The following is a 22,266-nucleotide window of genomic DNA, read 5'->3' as shown; positions in this document are numbered from 1 at the left end:
CCCACTGTTCCCCAGGAGGCTGTCGTTCTGCCCCTGAACAAGGCAGTTAAACCACTGTTCCCCAGGAGGCCGTCGTTCTGCCCCTGAAGAAGGCAGTTAACCCCCTGTCCCCAGGAGGCCGTCGTTCTGCCCCTGAACAAGGCAGTTAACCCACTGTTCCCCAGGAGGCCATCGTTCTGCCCCTGAACAAGGCAGTTAACCCACTGTTCCCCAGGAGGCTGTCGTTCTGCCCCTGAACAAGGCAGTTAACCCACTGTTCCCCAGGAGGCAGTCATTCTCCCCCTGAACAAGGCAGTTAACCCACTGTTCCCCAGGAGGCTGTCATTCTCCCCCTGAACAAGGCAGTTAACCCACTGTTCCCCAGGAGGCCGTCATTGTAAATAAGGGGTTGTTCTTAAATGACTTGCCTGGTTAAATTTAAATAGTTGTTGTACAAGAGAATGGCTTCTTAAGAGTCACCAGGTTAAAGAAAGTCAATCAATCAAAAGGGAAACATTACAGTATAAGTGAGAATGTGGTATACTCTTGGACACATAGCTATTTTCAATTATATCTACCTAATGCAGGTTGTGGTCATGTTGTTGGTCAAATTGGAAGATGTTCTTTTGTATAGTTGTATAATTTATTATTATTCTAATTATTACAGGCCTACTGAACATTAAACAGACTGTTAAACTGTGAACTAACTGTAAGACAGTCCATAAGTCAGATGGCCGAATGGACAGAATTTGTGTGTGTGTGCTTGTGCGTGGTTGCGGGTTTGCATATCTCATTTCCTTGCAGTGTGCACTGCAGGCTCGAAAAACCTGATTTACACATTGCATGAAATGTAAGAAGGTAGAACATTTAAATATTTATAATTCCCCCATTGCAGTCAGGAATTCCTCTCTTGGGCACCCAGATTGGAAGGCTTACAGAAATTCAGAATTTGAATGCATCTCAAATGAATAGCTATATTTAGATGATTTATATTGAAACAGAAACCTATTGCTTCTCCTCCACTGGTGGTGGTTTCAAAATGGAGGCACCAGTATGGGGAGACATTGGTAACACTTTAAGGGAATACACATATAAGCGTATGCCTTATGATGCATTATAATGCCTTATGATACGCTTATATTGTATTATAAAACTTGATTTATGGGTGTCTACTTAAAAGGGTTTCTAAAGAGGTTTATAAGTAGGTTATGAACTGTTAAAGATAGTTACAAAATATATAATAAATAGTTAACACAGTGGTTGAAATTGTGTGATTTGTTAATTTAATGCCAGTCATTCGATTGGTTCTGTAAATTCTTGATTTCTTGTTTAGATTTAATTTTCTTGTTTAGATTTTTGTGTGTATTAGTATTGTATTTGTGAGACATTCTACTGCCCTATTGGAGCTGGTAACATAAGACATTCTACTGCACTATTGGAGCTAGTAACACAATACATTCTACTGCCCTGTTGGAGGTATAACATAAGACATTCTACTGCCCTGTTGGAGCTGGTAACACAATACATTCTACTGCCCTGTTGGAGGTATAACATAAGACATTCTACTGCCCTGTTGGAGCTGGTAACATAAGATATTCTACTGCCCTGTTGGAGGTATAACATAAGACATTCTACTGCCCTGTTGGAGGTATAACATAAGACATTCTACTGCCCTGTTGGAGCTGGTAACATAAGACATTCTACTGCCCTGTTGGAGCTGGTAACATAAGACATTCTACTGCCCTGTTGGAGCTGGTAACATAAGACATTCTACTGCCCTGTTGGAGCTGGTAACATAAGACATTCTACTGCCTTGTTGGAGCTGGTAACATAAGACATTCTACTGCACTGTTGGAACTGGTAACATAAGACATTCTACTGCACTGTTGGAGCTGGTAACATAAGACAATCTACTGCCCTGTTGGAGCTGGTAACATAAGACATTCTACTGCACTGTTGGAGCTGGTAACATAAGACATTCTACTGCCTTGTTGGAGCTGGTAACATAAGATATTCTACTGCCTTGTTGGAGCTGGTAACACAAGACATTCTACTGCCCTGTTGGAGCTGGTAACATAAGACATTCTACTGCCCTGTTGGAGCTGGTAACATAAGACATTCTACTGCCCTGTTGGTGCTGGTAACATAAGACATTCTTCTGCCCTGTTGGAGCTGGTAACATAAGATATTCTAGTGCCCTGTTAGAGCTGGTAACATAAGACATTCTAGTGCCCTGTTGGAGCTTGTAACATAAGACATTATACTGCCCTGTTAGAGCTGGTAACATAAGCATTTTACTGCACCTGCTATAACACCTGCAAATCTGTGTACGCGACCAAAACACTTTAAATACTGTATCTGCATGACCTCTGTCTAATCTTTGTACCCAGGTGATCTAGTATGTCTGTAATGTCTGGAGGGGAACTGACACTTTCTTTCTCTGGCTCTCCTTTCCCCCTCGAACAGGACTTTGGTCCCCCAGGACCAAAATGGCACCCCTATTCCCTATATAGTGAACTCATTTTGACCAGGGCCAATAGAGAAAAGAGCCAATATTGCTCTGGTCAGAAGTAGTGCACTATATAGAGGATATGGAATCATTTAGGACGCAGCCCCTGTCTGCCTCTGGGAGATGGTGGCCCTTGATTTGTTATGTCTCCTCATGCAGAGAGGACTGCAGAAGCGAAGTACCTGGAAACTTTTCATGCTGGCCCTCAAAGGTTATAGTGGTTGTCATCTCTTTTCTCACAGCGTCAATTCTATTTTAAAACAGCATGTGAAAGTATATTCCAGATTCAGGGATTCAAGTAGGTGTACTAAAGGAACACAAGAGAGCGTTCAGGTTTTTTAACATGGGGGAGTGGGCAATACAGGGTGGCTTGATGATTGCCCCCAGTCCAAACCATGAAGGGTAGCTTGATGATTGCCCCCAGTCCAAGGCATGAAGGATGGCTTGATGATTGACCCCAGTCCAAGCCATGAAGGGTAGCTTAATGATTCCCCCCAGTCCAAGCCATTAAGGGTGGCTTGATGATTCCCCCCAGTCCAAGCCATGAAGGGTATCTTGATGATTGCCCCAGTCCAAGCCATGAAGGTTAGCTTGATGATTGCCCCCAGTCCAAGCCATGAAGAGTGGCTTGATGATTGCCCCCAGTCCAAGCCATGAAGAGTGGCTTGATGATTGCCCCCAGTCCAAGCCATGAAGAGTGGCTTGATGATTGCCCCCAGTCCAAGCCATGAAGAGTGGCTTGATGATTGCCCCCAGTCCAAGCCATGAAGAGTGGCTTGATGATTGCCCCCAGTCCAAGCCACGAGGGGCATTTTGATCAACTTCACATTAGTTTTATGTACAGTTTAAGGGCCTTCCAAAATATATTACTCTCCCCAGGATACATATAAATCCCCGGGAACAAGAAAATGTTAACATTATGAACATATATGATTATCCTTCTATGCCCTTGACATTTTCACACTGGAAGCCACACAGATGTAAAGATCAGTTTGGACAGTAGTCATGTGTATTGGTGAGAGAAAATAATACATTCCACACTGTTAGAAAAAAGGGTTCCAAAAGTGTTCTTTGCGGAGGGATAAGGTTCTACAAAGAACCGTTTTCATCTAAAGAGCCCTTTTTAAAATAGTATGTAGCCTCTCATTACTTCTAAAATAGAAACTTGCTTTTTGGTAAGATTGCAACAGAAAACAAATGAAAATATAAATTCTGGTGTAATTTCATGGGCCAAAGAATCCCCTATGTTGATGGAATATTGACTTTGATATGACTTAATTGAAGGAGGTGAGAATTAATCAGATGTAATTGAAAGAGAAGGTTATCAAATCAAATCAAAGTTTATTTGTCACGTGCACCGAATACAACAGGTGTAGACCTTACAGTGAAATGCTTACTTACAGGCTCTAACCAATAGTGCGAAAAAAAGGTGTGTGTGTGTGTGTGTGTGTGTGTAGGTAAGTAAAGAAATAAAACAACAGTAAAAAAACATTTGAAAATAACAGTAGCAAGGCTATATACAGACACCGGTTAGTCAGGCTTATTGAGGTAGAATGTACATGTAGGCATGGTTAAAGTGACTATGCTTATACGATGAACAGAGAGTAGCAGCAGCGTAAAAGAGGGGTTGGGGGGGCACACAATGCAAATAGTTTGGGTAACCATTTGGTTACCTGTTCAGGAGTCTTATGGCTTGGGGTTAAAAATGGTTGAGAAGCCTTTTTGTCCGAGACTTGGCACTCCGGTACCGCTTCCTCCTAGGGCCTTCCTCTGACACCGCCTGGTGTAGAGGTCCTGGATGGCAGGCAGCTTTGCCCCAGTGATGTACTGGGCCGTACGCACTACCCTCTGAGGTGCCTTGCGGTCAGAGGCCGAGCAATTGCCGTACCAGGCAGTGATGCAACCGGTCAGGATGCTCTCGATGTTGCAGCTGTAGAACCTTTTGAGGATCTCAGGACCCAAGAAAAATATTTTTAGTTTCCTGAGGGGGAATAGGCTTTGTCATGCCCTCTTCACGACTGTCTTGGTGTGTTTGGACCATTCTAGTTTGTTGTTGATGTGGACACCAAGGAACATGAAGCTCTCAACCTGCTCCACTACAGCCCCGTCAATGAGAATGGGGGCGTGCTCGGTGTTCCTTTTCCTGTAGTCCACAATCATCTCCTTAGTCTGTTAGGGACAGACGTTCCGCTAGCGGAACACCTCACCAATATCCAATGGTATAAAAAATGCAAAAACTTCAATTTTTCAAACATAGGACTATTTTACACAATTTTAAAGACAAGACTCTCCTTTATCTAACCACATTGTCCGATTTCAAAAAGGCTTTACAGCGAAAGCAAAACATTAGATGTCAGGAGAGTACCCAGCCAGAAATAATCACACACCCATTTTTCAAGCTAGCATATATGTCACAAAAACCAAAACCACAGCTAAATGCAGCACTATCCTTTGATGATCTTCATCAGATGACACTCCTAGGACATTATGTTATACAATACATGCATGTTTTGTTCAATAAAGTTCATATTTGATCAAAAATAAGCTTTTTACATTAGCATGTTTTGTTCAGAACTAGCATACCAACCGAAAACCTCCGGTGAATTTACTAAATTACTCACGATAAACGTTGACAAAAAAACATAACAATTATTTTAAGAATTATAGATACAGAACTCCTTTATGCAATCGCGGTGTCAGATTTTAAAATAGCTTTTCGGTGAAAGCACATTTTGCAATATTCTGAGTAGATAGCCCGGCCATCATGGCTAGCTATTTTGACACCCACCAAGTTTGGCACTCACCAAACTCAGATTTACTATAAGAAAAATTGGATTACCTTTGCTGTTCTTCGTCAGAATGCACTCCCAGGACTTCTACTTCAACACCCAATGTTGTTTTGGTTCCAAATAATCCAGACACTATCCGAAGTGTGACGTGCCGGCGCGTATCGTGACAAAACATTTCAAAATATTCCATTACCGTACTTCAAAGCATGTCAAACGCTGTTTAAAATCAATTTTTATGCAATTTTTCTCGTGAAATAGCGATAATATTCCAACCGGGAGACGTTCTATCCGTTCAAACACTGAAATAAGAAAATGGAGTCATCACATGCACGCGCGCACCAGTGTCATTGTTCTCAGAAGTATCACTCACCAAAACCCCTACTGTTTTTCGCCCAGAGACTGCAGAGTTATCATTCAACGTTCTGGCGCCTTCTGAGAGCCAATGAAAGCCTTAGAAAATGTCACGTTACAGCAGAGATCCTGTATTTTTGATAAAGAGGCTACAGAAGGCTAAGAAATGGTCAGACAGGGCACTTCCCATATAGAATCTTCTCAGGTTTTGGCCTGCCATATGAGTTCTGTTATACTCACAGACACCAATCAAACATTTTTTGAAACTTTAGGGTGTTTTCTATCCAAATCTACTAATTATATGCATATTCTAGTTTCTGGGCAGGAGTAATAAACAGATGAAATCGGGTACGTTTTTTATCCGGCCGTGAAAATACTGCCCCCTATCCCAAACAGGTTATGTTGAGGGATAGGTTGTTATTCTGGCACCACCCGGCCAGGTCTCTGACCTCCTCCCTATATGCTGTCTCGTCGTTGCTGGTGATCAGGCCTACCACTGTTGTGTCGTCTGCAAACGTAATGATGGTGTTGGAGTCGTGCCTGGTCATGCAGTCGTGGGTGAACAGGGAGTACAGGAGGGGACTGAGCACGCACCCCTGGGGAGCCCCAGTGTTGAGGATCAGCGTGGCAGATGTGTTGCTACCTAGCCTCACCACCTGGGGCAGCCCGCCAGGAAGTCCAAGATCCAGTTGCAGAGGGAGGTGTTTAGTCCCAGGTTCCTTAGCTCAGTGATGAGCTTTGAGGGTACTATGGTGTTGAAAGCTGAGCTGTTGTCAATGAATAGCATTCTCACATAGGTGTTCCTTTTGTCCAGGTGGGAAAGGGCAGTGTGGAGTGCAATAGAGATTGCATCATCTGTGGATCTGTTTGGGTGGTATGCAAATTGGAGTGGGTCTAGGGTTTCTGAGATAATGGTGTTGATGTGAGCCATGACCAGCCTTTCAAAGCACTTCATGGCTACGGACATGAGTGCTACGGGTCTGTAGTCATTTAGGCAGGTTGCCTTTGTGTTCTTGGGCACAGGGACTATAGTGGTCTGCTTGAAACATGTTGGTATTACAGACTCAATCAGGGACATGTTGAAAATGTCAGTGAAGACACCTGCCAGTTGCTCAGCACATGCCTGGAGCACACGTCCTGGTAATCCATCTGGCCCAGCAGCCTTGTGTATGTTGACCTGTTTAAAGGTCTTACTCACGTCGGCTACGGAGAGCGTGATCACACAGTCGTCCGGAACTGCTATGCTGCAGTAGTTTATGTGTCTGGGGGCTAGGGTCAGTCTGTCACATCTGGAGTATTTCTCTTGTCTTTTCCGGTGTCTTGTGTGAATTTAAATATGCTCTCTCTAATTCTTTCTTTCTCTCTCTCGGAGGACCTGAGGCCTAGGACCATGCCTCAGGACTACCTGGCTTGATGACTCCTTGCTGTCCCCAGTTCACCTGGCCGTGCTGCTGCTCCAGTTCCAACTGTTCTGCCTGCAGCTATGGAACCCTGACCTGTTCACCGGACGTGCTACCTGTCCCAGACCTGTTGTCCCAGACCTGCTGGAACCCTGACCTATTCACCGGACATGCTACCTGTCCCAGACCTGCTGTTTTCAACTCTCTAGAGACAGCAGGAGCGGTAGAGATACTCTCAAAGATCGGCTATGAAAAAGCCAACTGACACTTACTCTTGTGTTACTGACTTGTTGCACCCTCGACAACTACTATGATTATTATTATTTGACAATGCTGGTCATTTATGAACATTTGAACATCTAGGCCATGTGCTGTTATAATCTCCACCCGGCACAGCCAGAAGACGACTGGCCACCCCTCATAGCCTGGTTCCTCTCTAGGTTTCTTCCTAGGTTTTGGCCTTTCTAGGGAGTTTTTCCTAGCCACCATGCTTCTACACCTGCATTGCTTGCTGTTTGGGGTTTTAGGCTGGGTTTCTGTACAGCACTTTGAGATATCAACTGATGTAAGAAGGGCTATATAAATACATTTGATTTGATTTGATTTGATGCTCTCATGCATGCCTCAGTGTTGCTTGCCTCGAAGCGAGCATAGAAGTGATTTAGCTCGTCTGGTAGGCACGTGTCACTGGGCAGCTCGCAGCCGTGCTTCCCTTTGTAGTCTGTAATAGTTTGCAAGCCCTGCCACATCCGACGAGCGTCGGAGCCGGTGTAGTATGATTCAATCTTAGCCCTGTATTGACGCTTTGCCTGTTTGATGGTTCGTCGCAGGGCATAGCGGGATTTCTTGTAAGCTTCCAGGTTAGAGTCCCGCACCTTGAAAGCGGCAGCTCTACCCTTTAGCTCAGTGCGAATGTTGCCTGTAATCCATGGATTCTGGTTGGGGTATGTATGTACAGTCACTGTGGGGACGACGTCCTCGATGCACTTATTGATAAAGCCAGTGACTGATGTGGTGTATTCCTCAATGTCATCGGAAGAATCCTGGAACATGTTCCAGTCTGTGATAGCAAAACAGTCCTGTAGTTTAGCATCTGCTTCATCTGACCACTTTTCTATAGACTGAGTCACTGGTGCGTCCTGCTTTAATTTTTGCTTGTAAGCAGGAATCAGGAGGATAGAGTTGTGGTCGGATTTACCAAATGGAGAGCGAGGGAGAGTTTTTTTATGTGTCTCTGTGTGTGGAATACAGGTGATCTACAATTTTCTTCCCTCTGGTTGCACATTTAACATGTTGATAGAGATTTGGTAGAACTGATCTAAGTTTCCCTGCATTAAAGTCTCCGGCCACTAGGAGCGCCGCCTCTGGGTGAGTGGTTTCCTGTTTGCTTATTTCCTTATTCAGCTTATTTCCTTATTCAGTGCCAGCATCTGTTTGTGGTGGTAAATAAACAGCCACGAAAAGTTTAGCTGAGAACTCTCTAGGCGAGTAGTGTGGCCTGCAGTTTATCACAATATACTCTACTTCAGGCGAGCAAAATCTAGAGACTTCTTTAGATTTCCTTCACCAGCTTTTGTTTACAAATATGCACAGACCGCCGCCCCGTCTTACCGGAGTGTGCTGTTCTATCCTGCCGGTGCAGCATATATCCCGCTAGCTGAATATCCATGTCGTCATTCAGCCACGATTCCGTGAAACATAGGATATTACAGTTTTTGATGTCCCGTTGGTAGGATATTCGTGATCGTACCTCGTCTAATTTATTGTCCAATGATTGCACGTTGCCGAGTAATATTGACGGTTACGGCAGCTTTCATACTCGCCTTCTGCGGGTCCTGACGAGGCGTCCGGCTCTTCGTCCTCTGTACCTGCGTCGCTTCCTCTTGCGAATAACTGGGATGTCGACCCTCTTTGTCTAATCCGAGGTGAGTGATCGCTGTCCTGATATCCAGAAGCTCTTTTTTGCCGTAAGATACGGTTGCAGAAACATTATGTACAAAATAAGTTACAAATAACGCAAAAAAAACACATAATAGCACAATTGGTTGGATGCCCGTAAAACTGCTGCCATTTCTTCCGGTGCCATTTTCCTGTCTGTGAAGTCATACTGTCACGTCCTGACCAGTATAAGGGGTTATTTGTTATTGTAGTTTGGTCAGGGCGTGGCAGGGGTGTGTTTGTTTTGTGTTATCGGGGTTTTTGGGTATGGTTCTATGTTTTTCTATGTTGTGTATTTCTTTGTGTTGGCCTGGTATGGCTCTCAATCAGGAACAGCTGTACATCGTTGTTGCTGATTGGGAGTCATACTTAGGTAGCCCTTTTTCACCTGCCTTTTGTGGGAAGTTGGTTTTGCACTGCTAGTTGTGAGCCTGCAAACTGTCAAGCTGTCATTCGTTTTCTTGTTTTTTCGTTATGTGTTCAATAAAAGTTAAAATGAGCACTCAACCCGCTGCGCCTTGGTCGAATCCTTAAGACGTCCGTTACACATACTCTGTGAAAGGAGGTGCATAACCTAATTTTACAAAACCATAAAATCTGGAATAAAAACAGGATAAATCCATCAAATATGATGTATTGATTGATCATTGCAAAAACACTTACATTCAAGTTTAACCACATCAGAATATATAATTGTCATGGATTAGCAGAATCCTGTACCATTAAGCCAATGCAGCCGTTTTATCTCAATATCAAATAATTTCAAGGTAACAATTTAGTACCGTACTGTAACAGTGGTCCGTTAGAATGGTCAGAAATAAACAAAGAGATATTTCTCAAGCAACATGTAGCTAGGACTGTCTGAGAGTGGTCTGAAGGAGGGTGCTAGGACTGTCTGGAAGTGGTCTGAATGAGGGGCCTAGGACTGTCTGGAAGTGGTCTGAATGAGGGGCCTAGGACTGTCTGGGAGTGGTCTGAATGAGGGCCATAGGCCTGTCTGGAAGTGGTCTGAATGAGAGTGCTAGGACTGTCTGGAAGTGGTCTGAATGAGGGTGCTAGGACTGTCTGGAAGTGGTCTGAATGAGGGTGCTAGGACTGTCTGGGACTGGTCTGAATGAGGGTGCTAGGACTGTCTGGGAGTGGTCTGAATGAGGGTGCTAGGCCTGTCTGGAAGTGGTCTGAATGAGGGGCCTAGGACTGTCTGGGACTGGTCTGAATGAGAGTGCTCGGACTGTCTGGAAGTGGTCTGAATGAGGGTGCTAGGACTGTCTAGAAGTGGTCTGAATGAGGGTGCTAGGACTGTCTGGAAGTGGTCTGAATGAGGGTGCTAGGCCTGTCTGAAAGTGGTCTGAATGAGGGTGCTAGGCCTGTCTGGGAGTGGTCTGAATGAGGGGCATAGGACTGTCTGGAAGTGGTCTGAATGAGGGTTCTAGGACTGTCTGGGAGTGGTATGAATGAGGGTGCTAGGACTGTCTGGAAATGAGGGTGCTAGGCCTGTCTGGAAGTGGTCTGAATGAGGGTGCTAGGACTGTCTGGAAGTGGTTTGAATGAGGGTGCTAGGCCTGTCAGGATGTGGTCTGAATGAGGGGCATAGGCCTGTCTGGGAGTGGTCTGAATGAGGGTGCTAGGACTGTCTGGGAGTGGTCTGAATGAGGGTGCTAGGACTGTCTGGAAATGAGGGTGCTAGGCCTGTCTGGAAGTGGTCTGAATGAGGGTGCTAGGACTGTCTGGAAGGGGTCTGAATGAGGGTGCTAGGCCTGTCAGGAAGTGGTCTGAATGAGGGGCATAGGCCTGTCTGGGAGTGGTCTGAATGAGGGTGCTAGGCCTGTCTGGAAGTGGTCTCAATGAGGGTGCTAGGACTGTCTGGAAGTGGTCTGAATGAAGGGCATAGGACTGTCTGGGACTGGTCTGAATGAGAGTGCTAGGACTGTCTGGAAGTGGTCTGAATGAGGGTGCTAGGACTGTCTGGAAGTGGTCTGAATGAGGGGCCTAATTGGATGAGCTTAATGCGAAGGATATGTACCTGAAAACTAGCTGTTATTGGCAGAGAGGTTTGAAACTGTCTTTGCTATTGGTCTTTTAACTCATACCGCCTGGTGATGTTCATTTCTCTACAGCCTCCAACGTCGTTTTAGAGAATTTGGCAGTGCGTCCAAATTTACATTTAAGTCATTTAGCAGACGCTCTTATCCAGAGCGACTTAAGGTAGTGAATATATTCATTTCATGTCATGCATTTTCTTTGTACTGGCCCCCCGTGGGAATCAAACCCACAACCCTGGCGTTGCACACACCATGCTGGCGTTGCAAACAACATGCTCTACCAACTGAGCCACAAATGGCCTCACAACCGCAGAACAAGTGTATGGCGTCATGTGGGCGAGCGATTTGCTGATGTCAACTTTGTGAACAAGGTGCCCCGTGGTGGTAGTGGGGTAATGGTATGGGCAGGCATAAGCTACCAACAACAAACACAATTGCATTTTATCGATGACAATTTGAATGCTGTGACGAGATCCTGAGCCCCATCGTCATGCCATTAATCCGCCGCCATCACCTGATGTTTCAGCATAATAATGCACGGTCGCATGTCTCAAGGATCTGTACACAACTCCTGAAAGCTAAAAATGTCTCAGTTCTTCCATGACCTGCATACTCACCAGACATGTCACTTATTGAGCATAGTTGGGATGCTCTGGATCGACGTTTATGACAGCATGTTCCAGTTCCCGCCAATATCCAGGAACTTCACACAGCCATTGAAGAGGAGTGGGACAACATTACACAAGCCACAATCAACAACTCTATGTGAAGGAGATGTGTCGCACTGTATGAGGCAAATGGGGTTTTTTGTTCATTGACTCCATTCTGCAGGAGGATATCTACCCACCACCTTTAAGACAGATTACCATCAATTTGTGAGGGCCAGTTATCTACTCACCACCTTTAAAACAGATTACCATCAATTTGTGAGGGCCAGTTATCTACCCACCACCTTTAAGACAGATTACCATCAATTTGTGAGGGCCAGTTATCTACCCATCACCTTTAAAACAGATTACCATCAATTTGTGAGGGCCAGTTATCTACCCACCACCTTTAAAACAGATTACCATCAATTTGTGAGGGCCAGTTATCTACCCACCACCTTTAAAACAGATTACCATCAATTTGTGAGGGCCAGTTATCTACCCACCACCTTTAAAACAGATTACCATCAATTTGTGAGGGCCAGTTATCTATCCACCACCTTTAAAACAGATTACCATCAATTTGTGAGGGCCAGTTCTCTACCCACCACCTTTAAGACAGATTACCATCAATTTGTGAGGGCCAGTTCTCTACCCACCACCTTTAAGACAGATTACCATCAATTTGTGAGGGCCAGTTCTCTACCCACCACCTTTAAGACAGATTACCATCAATTTGTGAGGGCCAGTTATCTATCCACCACCTTTAAGACAGATTACCATCAATTTGTGAGGGCCAGTTCTCTACCCACCACCTTTAAGACAGATTACCATCAATTTGTGAGGGCCAGTTATCTACCCACCACCTTTAAAACAGATTACCATCAATTTGTGAGGGCCAGTTCTCTACCCACCACCTTTAAAACAGATTACCATCAACTTGTGAGGGCCAGTTATCTACCCACCACCTTTAAAACAGATTACCATCAATTTGTGAGGGCCAGTTATCTACCCACCACCTTTAAGACAGATTACCATCAATTTGTGAGGGCCAGTTATCTACCCACCACCTTTAAAACAGATTACCATCAACTTGTGAGGGCCAGTTATCTACCCACCACCTTTAAAACAGATTACCATCAATTTGTGAGGGCCAGTTATCTACCCACCACCTTTAAAACAGATTACCATCAATTTGTGAGGGCCAGTTATCTACCCACCACCTTTAAAACAGATTACCATCAATTTGTGAGGGCCAGTTATCTACCCACCACCTTTAAAACAGATTACCATCAATTTGTGAGGGCCAGTTATCTACCCACCACCTTTAAAACAGATTACCATCAATTTGTGAGGGCCAGTTTATAATTGCGTGCTATAAGGTCCCCTGATAATGTAAATCACATACGACCATATTCTCACAGGCATTCCCATGCATGGAACTTTATTGAAAATCTGAGCATGGCAAGCATCCCTGTGTGTCACTGATAAGAAGCACACTGTGATATGGATCAGGGGGGGGTATTACAGTCTATTGGATCAATAACTTCTGATGTGGGAGTCTGACTGCATTGAGTTGGAGCTACCCCTCTTTAAGAGCCAGGGTTATTACAATGCATCCATTGACTAATCAGGTCTGCAGGGCCTAATGAACAAATGACAGAGCAGGATAAGAGTGACAGCAGAGAGAAGACAGAGTCTGCCGTCTATAATTAAAGCTCTCTTTAATGTATTGTACAATTAACTGGTATCAATCTGAATCAGTGCAATAATGCTTGGCTCATTCACAGAGACAAGGCGTTGATAAAAAAAAATATGTATATATATATATATGTCTTCGCTATAATATGTAATTAGATAAAATACACTTTTATTGATTTGGCCGTTCTATGGATCAAGAGCAATTTTACAGGAGTCCCTCTCCTTTCAATTTAGTGCAGTGTGAAATGACTGCCTCAACCATAGAGCTAGAATTATGCAATTAGTCTCTGTGGGCAGATAAATTGGACATACAATGCACATATTGTCAAGTGGTACTATGTTAACGGCATCATCTTTAGCACCTTCAGTGTTGCAGCACAGATGGAAACATTAGGAACTCACTATAGATTTCATTAGTTTTGCCCCCCTATAGGCTATAGTAACATATGGGATATAATCTATATCACTTTTATGCAAACATGAAACTCTTTTAATCAACTCAATCTGAAAGGTGTCATGATATGTACAGTTATGTTTTAAATGAAATGTTTTAAATGAAATGGTACATAGGTTTATGATATAGATTAATTTACATTTAGCATTGCAATGCTGACAGGAATACAATATTACACATTGCCCCACAATACAAAACCACTTCCAATTCCTGTGTACATGTGGTCCTCAGTTGGGTACGATGCTATTTATAAATAGGTAGAACAGTCTGGTCAAACCATCCCTTCAGTTGGGTACGATGCTATTTATAAATAGGTAGAACAGTCTGGTGGAACCATCCCTTTCAGTTGGGTACGATGCTATTTATAAATAGGGAGAACAGTCTGGTGGAACCATCTCTTTCAGTTGGGTACGATGCTATTTATAAATAGGTAGAACAGTCTGGTCAAACCATCCCTTCAGTTGCCAGAGGAAACTCTAAATCATCAAAGTACTACATTATATTTCTCCCCAGTGTCAAATATACACTATTGTGGACAACCAAGGATTAAAACTATGTTCAGTCCCTTAGCAGTTTATCTTATATGTTTCATGTCTAGTTTGTAAGTTTGTTTAAACAATGTTGTAAAACAAGTTTGTAAAACAACTTCCAATTGATTTGGAACAATACGTATTTATAGGCAAGTTCCTTTTTGTGTAATTTTTTGGTGCTTGAAAGAGGAAATATAAATTTATTATGAGGACACCAGTCCTTCTGCGAGACCAACTGCCTGCCACATGAAATCCCAATCTGGCAACTTCCTGGCTGTGGCAATATGAGGCAAACCACGTCTGTCTCAATCAAGAATGTACTTTCCAAAACCCACTGGCACTGTTTAGAGCAACAAACAGTTTTGTAAAAAAAATAGTAATCCGAAATATATGTATATCTTAGAGATTTTCCTTTCCACAGTATAACCTTTGTTCTGCAGCATTTATGAATAATGTTCAGTATTAATGGTTATCACAGGTTGAATCAGGGTCTCTCTGTGGGGTCTTCAAGGATAATAGTGGTCCTGGTGATGGTTCTTCGAAGGCTGGTTACTAGCTAGGCACAGTACATCATTTACAGGTATGTTACAAATGTCTGGTTTGGATTTAGATAGAATCAGTCTGATCTGAAAGACTACTAGGGGTCTTAGTGGTGGTCCTCTGATGACTCACAGTCCTGCATACAGACTCCTGCATCCTCCTCAGGCAGGGCAGGTAATGGCCCACAGCCGCCCTGAAGTCACTCCTCAGGAACGTATAAAGTACAGGATCCAGCAGACTGTTGAGGCTCAGCAGACCCCTGCCCAGCTGGTAGGGCAAAAACACTGCCTTCTCCCACTCACAGGCTTCCCTGTGGAGAAGCAATCCAATGTACTTCACGCATCCTGTGATGTGGTAGGGGCCGAGGACCAGGATGAAGATGACCACCAGCAGAGTGAGAAGCCCCCTGATGCGGTGCTTCTCTTCTGTTCCCAAGGTACCAATGGCCGACAAAGACCTCAGGGTCTTCTGGTGGAGGAACACGATGAAGGCGAGAGGGATGATGAAGGACAGGGCTAAGGTGATCAATCGGTAGATGATGAACCCCTTCTTGGAAGGGTAGCTCTCGATGCACAGGGTGTGATTGTCGTTGGGTTGCATTTTATGCAAGGCTATGGATGGAGGCACGGCTACCACGACCCATATGCTAAGGGCTATCCATCGTGCAAACTTCAGCTTTCTCAGTGCTTGGAATCTCAGAGGCTTGGCGATGGCCAAGTAGCGCTCCAAAGCAATGATGCACATGAAGGCAATGCCGGTGTAAATGCTGACGTAGAAACTGGCCCCCAATAACTGGCAGGAAGTGGACCCGAATCGCCAGCTGTGACCCTTGCGATAGTAGTCAATCCATAGAGGTACAGTGAACAGTTGGAGGAGATCCGAAAGGAGCAGGTTGATCACGTACACCGGTAAGACGTTTTCAGACTTGATCAGACGATAGAGCCCGAACAGGGCCATCAAATTGAGGGGAGTGCCAATGATGAAGAAGATACTGTAGATTACAGGAAGGTAGATGGCATCTTGGCTGAGGTCCACTCCACAACTGTTGCCTTCATTCAGGTTACTATTACCAGAGCTGGGGATGGGAGTCATGTCCATGATGTCCTTGTGAATCAAGAGGATATGTTAAGTTCATATGATATAGATTGTATAGTAAGTATTTACCCCATTACACATTCCCTTAGAGCCTGTAACTTGATGCTTTCCCTCTTTAAATTATATTTTTGAAATCAACACTTTCAACTTGACACTAAGAGGGTATAAAGTATCAATAAAACTAGAGGGTATAAGGTATCATTAAAACTAGAGGGTATAAAGTATCATTAAAAGTAGTGGGTATAAAGTATCATTAAAAGTAGTGGGTATAAAGTATCATTCAAACTAGAAGGCATAAAGTATCATTCAAACTAGAGGGTATAAAGTATCATTCAAACTAGAGGGTATAAAGTATCATTCAAACTAGAGGGTATAAAGTATCATTAAAACGAGTGGGTATAAAGTATCATTAAAACTAGAGGGTATAAAGTATCATTAAAACCAGAGGGTATAATGTATCATTAAAACTAGTCGTTATGAAGTATCATTAAAACTAGTGGGTATCAAGTATCATTAAAACTAGTGGGTATGACGTACCATTAAAACTAGAGGGTATAAAGTATCATAAAAACGAGTGGGTATAAAGTATCATTAAAACTAGAGGGTATAAAGTATCATTAAAACCAGAGGGTATAATGTATCATTAAAACTAGTCGTTATGAAGTATCATTAAAACTAGTGGGTATCAAGTATCATTAAAACTAGTGGGTATGACGTACCATTAAAACTAGAGGGTGTAAAGTATCATTAAAACGAGAGGGTAAAAAAACATATAAATGACCACTAAATGACCATGAATTTCAAAACACTAATGTGAATTCTCTCCCTGACTATGTCTTCTTACGTTATCAAAATATTAATATAACAGAGCTAATCAAAACATACCTGAAATCCTGTATAAGCTGCACTTTTCCAACAAAATCAGAGCGTCTTATTGGGAAACCTCATTAGAGAGTTGTGAGTTGAATAGTCAGTATATTCCTACCAAACGATATGCCAACAGTGTGTGTTTGAACAGGATGTGAAGTAATGCTATGGTGTGCTGGGAAAGCACAGACGCTCATAGAGATATTTATTTTGATGGTGGTGAAATAGAAGTCATGAAATCATGAAATGAAACGTTACATTAAGCATAGCAGGAAGTTAAGAATGCCGATAATAAGAAGCTAAAATATGCCAGTCACTGTGGCGTTAATTACTGGTCAACAGAGAAATAACTATATAAAATGTGTAAACCAGATCTGTCTCTGTAAGTCACTGTCACTGAATAACACATCATGTAATAATATCCCATGACATTCTCAGTATTTCTGCTGTTTTTCTAATACCTTTTGTCTATAATATGATCATTCCGACTGACTCAGATTTGTTTTAACGGATCAACTGTCTCTATTTTCTGTACAGATGTAGGATCTTAATTTGAGCCAGTTTGCTACAGCAGGAAAATAATCCTGCAGAAACAGGAAATATGAATTATTATGTGGATTATAATTAATGGACATTTTTGTAAGGGTTGATACATTTTCGTAAGGGAAAATCAAGAGTAAAATTTCTAAATGGAAAAGTATTTTTATTAAGTCTCAAATACACTACAAGTTCTCCTCCAACAGGCTGATCAGATTTAGATCAGACACCTGTATGTATACGCCTGTTATCAAACTGTGAACAAAAATGATACCCAATACATAAACCTGCTGTTTTTTACCTTTTTACCTACATTTTGTGGCTGTAGCACCAAGTCCTTACTGAGCTACAGTACCATTCAATGGATCATGGGCCCCGGCAGGTCATGGTATCATCCACACAGATGATCTATACAAGAGAGAGATGAGTTCCTTATCTCCAGTCCTGTCTACAAGAGGTTACAAGAGGTGAAACATGCTGCTGGAGTAGATCTCATCCCCCAAAGAAATATGGTTAGAAACAAGAAGTCACTTCTGTATACTTCCTGAAATATTCAGATAATTAATAGTTTGTTAATTCTACATTATTTCCTCAGTGATTGTTGGGTCCAGTGATGCTTTTATTAGTCTATTATTCCACCTTTCATTACAGAGACAGCGAGATAAAATAATCAGCATCATTGTTCACATCATCATCACCACCACCATCATCACCACCATCATCATCACCACCACCATCATCATCATCACTACCATCATCATCATCACCACCATCACCATCACCATCATCATCACCACCATCACCATCACCACCACCACCACCATCATCATCACCACCACTATCACCACCATCATCACCACCACCATCATCATCATCATCACTATCACCACCATCATCACCACCACCATCACCATCACCTATCACGTTACGATCATCAACTTGTTCAACTGAGAGGAGATCTGGCAACGGTACATGTTATCAAGGTATAAAGATCAAAGAAACACTTCCCACTGGATGGTAAACTTCATATCTTCAATTCCTTCATATCTTGTATTGAGGGAATTCAATATGGATTTTTACATTTTCTACAAGGCATTGATTTAAAATGCTTAGAAGGTGTTCAAACACTTCTTGGCAGAAATCATCTAGTTTGGCTCACACAGCTGGCTGTAGATATGGTATGCATCCCAAATGGCACCTTATTCCTTTAGTGTCCATAGTGCTCTGCTTAAAAGTAGTGCACTATTTAGGGAATAGGGTGCCATTTGGGATGCATCCATGCACACAATTCTAAAGCACTCATGACAGTTCCTACCAGGGGCACGAGTCCAACTTGTACAGAAAGTGTTCCTGTGCCCAAATTCAATCTAAGGATCATAGGCAAAGCACTCAGATGTGAGTGGAATTAAAGAAACACAACCTGTTAGTGAAGCGTTTTACAGTAACAAAACCTGTTAGTGAGGTGTTTTACAGTACCACAACCTGTTAGTGAAGCGTTTTACAGTAACAAAACCTGTTAGTGAGGTGTTTTACAGTACCACAACCTGTTAGTGAAGCGTTTTACAGTAACAAAACCTGTTAGTGAGGTGTTTTACAGAAAAACAACCTATTAGTGAAGTGATGTGACACATGGGACCAAACTAGGGAAATGTAACAATCTATGTCATTTTGTTGGAGATTAAAATGAGTCTTAGCGTTAAGAGGAGGAGCATGAAACTAGACAACTAAAACAATAGAGATATACTTTATTAAGGATTATAAAGGGTTTATAAGTAGTTTATAAATGGTTAATTATTAGTTAATAGTAATACAATTGTAAGCTTGCCATCTAGCTGCTTTTCACGTACTAATACTTTAAATAATTAGTATAATTAATAATAAAAATAATAAATATATTATTTAGTGCAATAATTAGTAGTAGTAGTAGTAGAATAATAAACATACTTTGTATATTAATTTGTATAATTATTATTATGCTCTTCTCATTCATCAACATGTCTGCTTCAGACAAGAGTAGAAGATAAAGTATTTTCTAGAAATGCATATCAATGACTTCCTCCATGTATTGCCCCTTCTTTGACTAATGCCTCATAATACATTGTACCATGCTGTTCTTTCAATGAGTGCCTTGCGACAATCTCAGAGGCCCTTAATAATTGAAAGAGAATGTAATCTAAGCACGGTTGAAAAGAGAGATACAATTATCTGCATGTGAACCCGTTTAAAACCCAAAGCAGGTGAACTTCAGGTTACCTGGCAGATAAGACCTTAACTGATTAATATAATGTAGTGGCAGTGGGTGGACGAATCACGGGTATATTCTAGAGAGGGCCAATCTGTAGGGAGTTATTTTCATTCTGAAGTTATGTTTAACTTACGAGTCACTTGCCTACCATGGGGATTTGGTATGTAGTGTGTCTAGGATAAAGAATGCAATGGCACTGGAAATACTGGAGACTTATACTCTGAGTTATGCAAGAAAGTGCATCTCAACGAATACAGGGGAAGAGTCTAACAAAAAAAAAATCACATTTCCAAGAAAATGAATTGTTAGTCATTTTAAACATGTTTCTATTATGACATCACAAAGGTACCCGTTCCAATTACTGCATATTTAACATGGTTTGGCCATCTTCAAATCTCCTGTACTGCAGGTGGAATCTTTGAGTGTAACAGGACATGTTTTCCACAGGGTTTAAAGGCAGGCTTGGTATACAATATAGAATAGACCTCTTGGAAACAGAGAGAGAAATGCTGTCTCTTCAATTTATTTCTGGGAATGAGTTATCTGACATGGCACATCAAATGTACCAGCAAAAAGACTGCAAAGAAACAAATCAAATCAAAGTTTACAGATCACAAGATGGGATAAAAGAGCCATATGAAAGATGTCACGATAACAGAGTGAAAGACTTAAAAACGTCATCAACTCATGAACATTACCTAAGCACAGTATCAGGTCTGTGCATTCAGAGAAAAAACATTTCAATTTGTATACTAGTAAGAACGCTTACTGAGGAGTAAGTCCAAGCGAAAAATATATTCCTATATTTCCATGTAGGCTTATAGCAGTTCAATAGTTCCAGTAGCAAAGCAAACATTTCAGAAAGTACACCTGTTGCTCTACACAGATACTGTAAACAATAAGCGAAAGCCACACGACATGACAATGGTTGACAGCAGCACCCCAACTTGACCAATTCATTTTTACCATTTAGATAAGGGGCGTCAAACTCATTTTGCTCACGGGCCGCATTCGGTCTTTAACGAGGTCTGGAAGGCCGAACTGAAAATGTGTTATATTTCCTCGCTGTTAAAATGATCAAAATGATGTCCTCTATCCATCGGTTTGGGAATGTTCTATGCTCCCTGACTTTCCAGCTTTCAGGGAATCAAAATCAAGTCAATTGTTATTTGTCACATGCTTGGTAAACAACATGTGTAGGCTAACAGTGAAATTCCTACTTACAGGCCCTTCCCAACAATACAGAGAGAAAAATAGAGAAATAATAGAAAAATAATAACTCAATGAAAACATCCACAATGAGTAACAATAACTTGTCTATTTACAAGGGGTACCAGTACTGAGTAATGATAACTTGGCTATAAACATGGGGTACCAGTACTGAGTAATGATAACTTGTCTATTTACAAGGGGTACCAGTACTGAGTAATGATAACTTGGCTATTTACAAGGGGTACCAGTACTGAGTAATGATAACTTGGCTATATACAAGGAGTACCAGTACTGAGTAATAATAACTTGTCTATATACATGGGGTACCAGTACTGAGTAATAATAACTTGGCTATATACAAGGAGTACCAGTACTGAGTAATAATAACTTGTCTATATACATGGGGTACCAGTACTGAGTAATAATAACTTGGCTATATACAAGGAGTACTGAGTAATGATAACTTGGCTATTTACAAGGGGTACCAGTACTGAGTAATGATAACTTGGCTATATACAAGGAGTACCAGTACTGAGTAATAATAACTTGTCTATATACATGGGGTACCAGTACTGAGTAATAATAACTTGGCTATATACAAGGAGTACCAGTACTGAGTAATAATAACTTGTCTATATACATGGGGTACCAGTACTGAGTAATAATAACTTGGCTATATACAAGGAGTACTGAGTAATGCTAACTTGGCTATAAACATGGGGTACCAGTACTGAGTAATGCTAACTTGGCTATAAACATGGGGTACCAGTACTGAGTAATGATAACTTGGCTATATACAAGGGGTATCAGTACTGAATCATTGTGCAAGGGGTTCTTAACAACCTGGAAAGAGTAAAAATAAATACAATTATTTAACTAGGCAAGTGAGTTAAGAACTAAGAACAAATTCTTATTTTCAATGACAACCTAGGAACAGTGGGTTAACTTCCTTGTTCAGTGGCAGAACAAGATATTTTTACCTTGTCAGCTCAGGGATTTGATCTTGCAACCTTTTGGTTACAAGTCCAACGCTCTAACCACTAGACTACCTGCCGCCCCAAACGTAGGTCTAATGTTTCGAAACAGTTTTGGTTTGGCTTTAGTCATAGTTTGGCTTCAGTCATTCCAATGTAGACTGGATCTGGCCCACAGGCCTTGAGGTTGACACGTGATCTAGATGAAGTGCTTCATGTGAAGCTCTTGAGCATGACATAATGTCCTGTCGTAGTTGAAATGTAGCCATCAAGTCTCAGAGGTGAAAGGAAATACACCTCCAACTTTAGCCATCTGGTGTTTCTGTACCACGGTCTGCAAAGGAAAACATGTGTGTGTGTGTTTGTTTGACCTATGTGAAGGATTCTGATCCGCAGGAGAAATGCTGAGTAGCATCTGCTGGCAGCGAGAACGCCTTGGGTCCTTCACATGACATG

At 42.1% G+C, this 22,266-nt stretch overlaps 1 protein-coding gene across 1 annotated transcript; it reads right to left on the bottom strand.

Moving 5' to 3' along the window:
- Nucleotides 1-13,083: 13,083 nt before the first annotated feature.
- On the bottom strand, nucleotides 13,084-17,049 carry LOC115193520 (G-protein coupled receptor 4). Its single transcript, XM_029752221.1, has 2 exons — nucleotides 16,861-17,049; nucleotides 13,084-15,984 (listed from the first exon to the last, which is right to left on the bottom strand). Exon 2 carries the CDS (start codon nucleotides 15,976-15,978, stop codon nucleotides 14,947-14,949), a length of 1,032 nt encoding a protein of 343 aa, XP_029608081.1. The 5' UTR covers nucleotides 15,979-15,984; nucleotides 16,861-17,049; the 3' UTR covers nucleotides 13,084-14,946.
- Between the last annotated feature and the right edge of the window lie 5,217 nt (nucleotides 17,050-22,266).

The sequence above is a fragment of the Salmo trutta genome, chromosome 5 (assembly GCF_901001165.1).
Source record: "Salmo trutta chromosome 5, fSalTru1.1, whole genome shotgun sequence".
Classification (NCBI taxonomy): domain Eukaryota; kingdom Metazoa; phylum Chordata; class Actinopteri; order Salmoniformes; family Salmonidae; genus Salmo; species Salmo trutta.
Note: the sequence above shows the minus strand (reverse complement) of the source record. Positions and strands in the feature narration are given on the sequence as shown.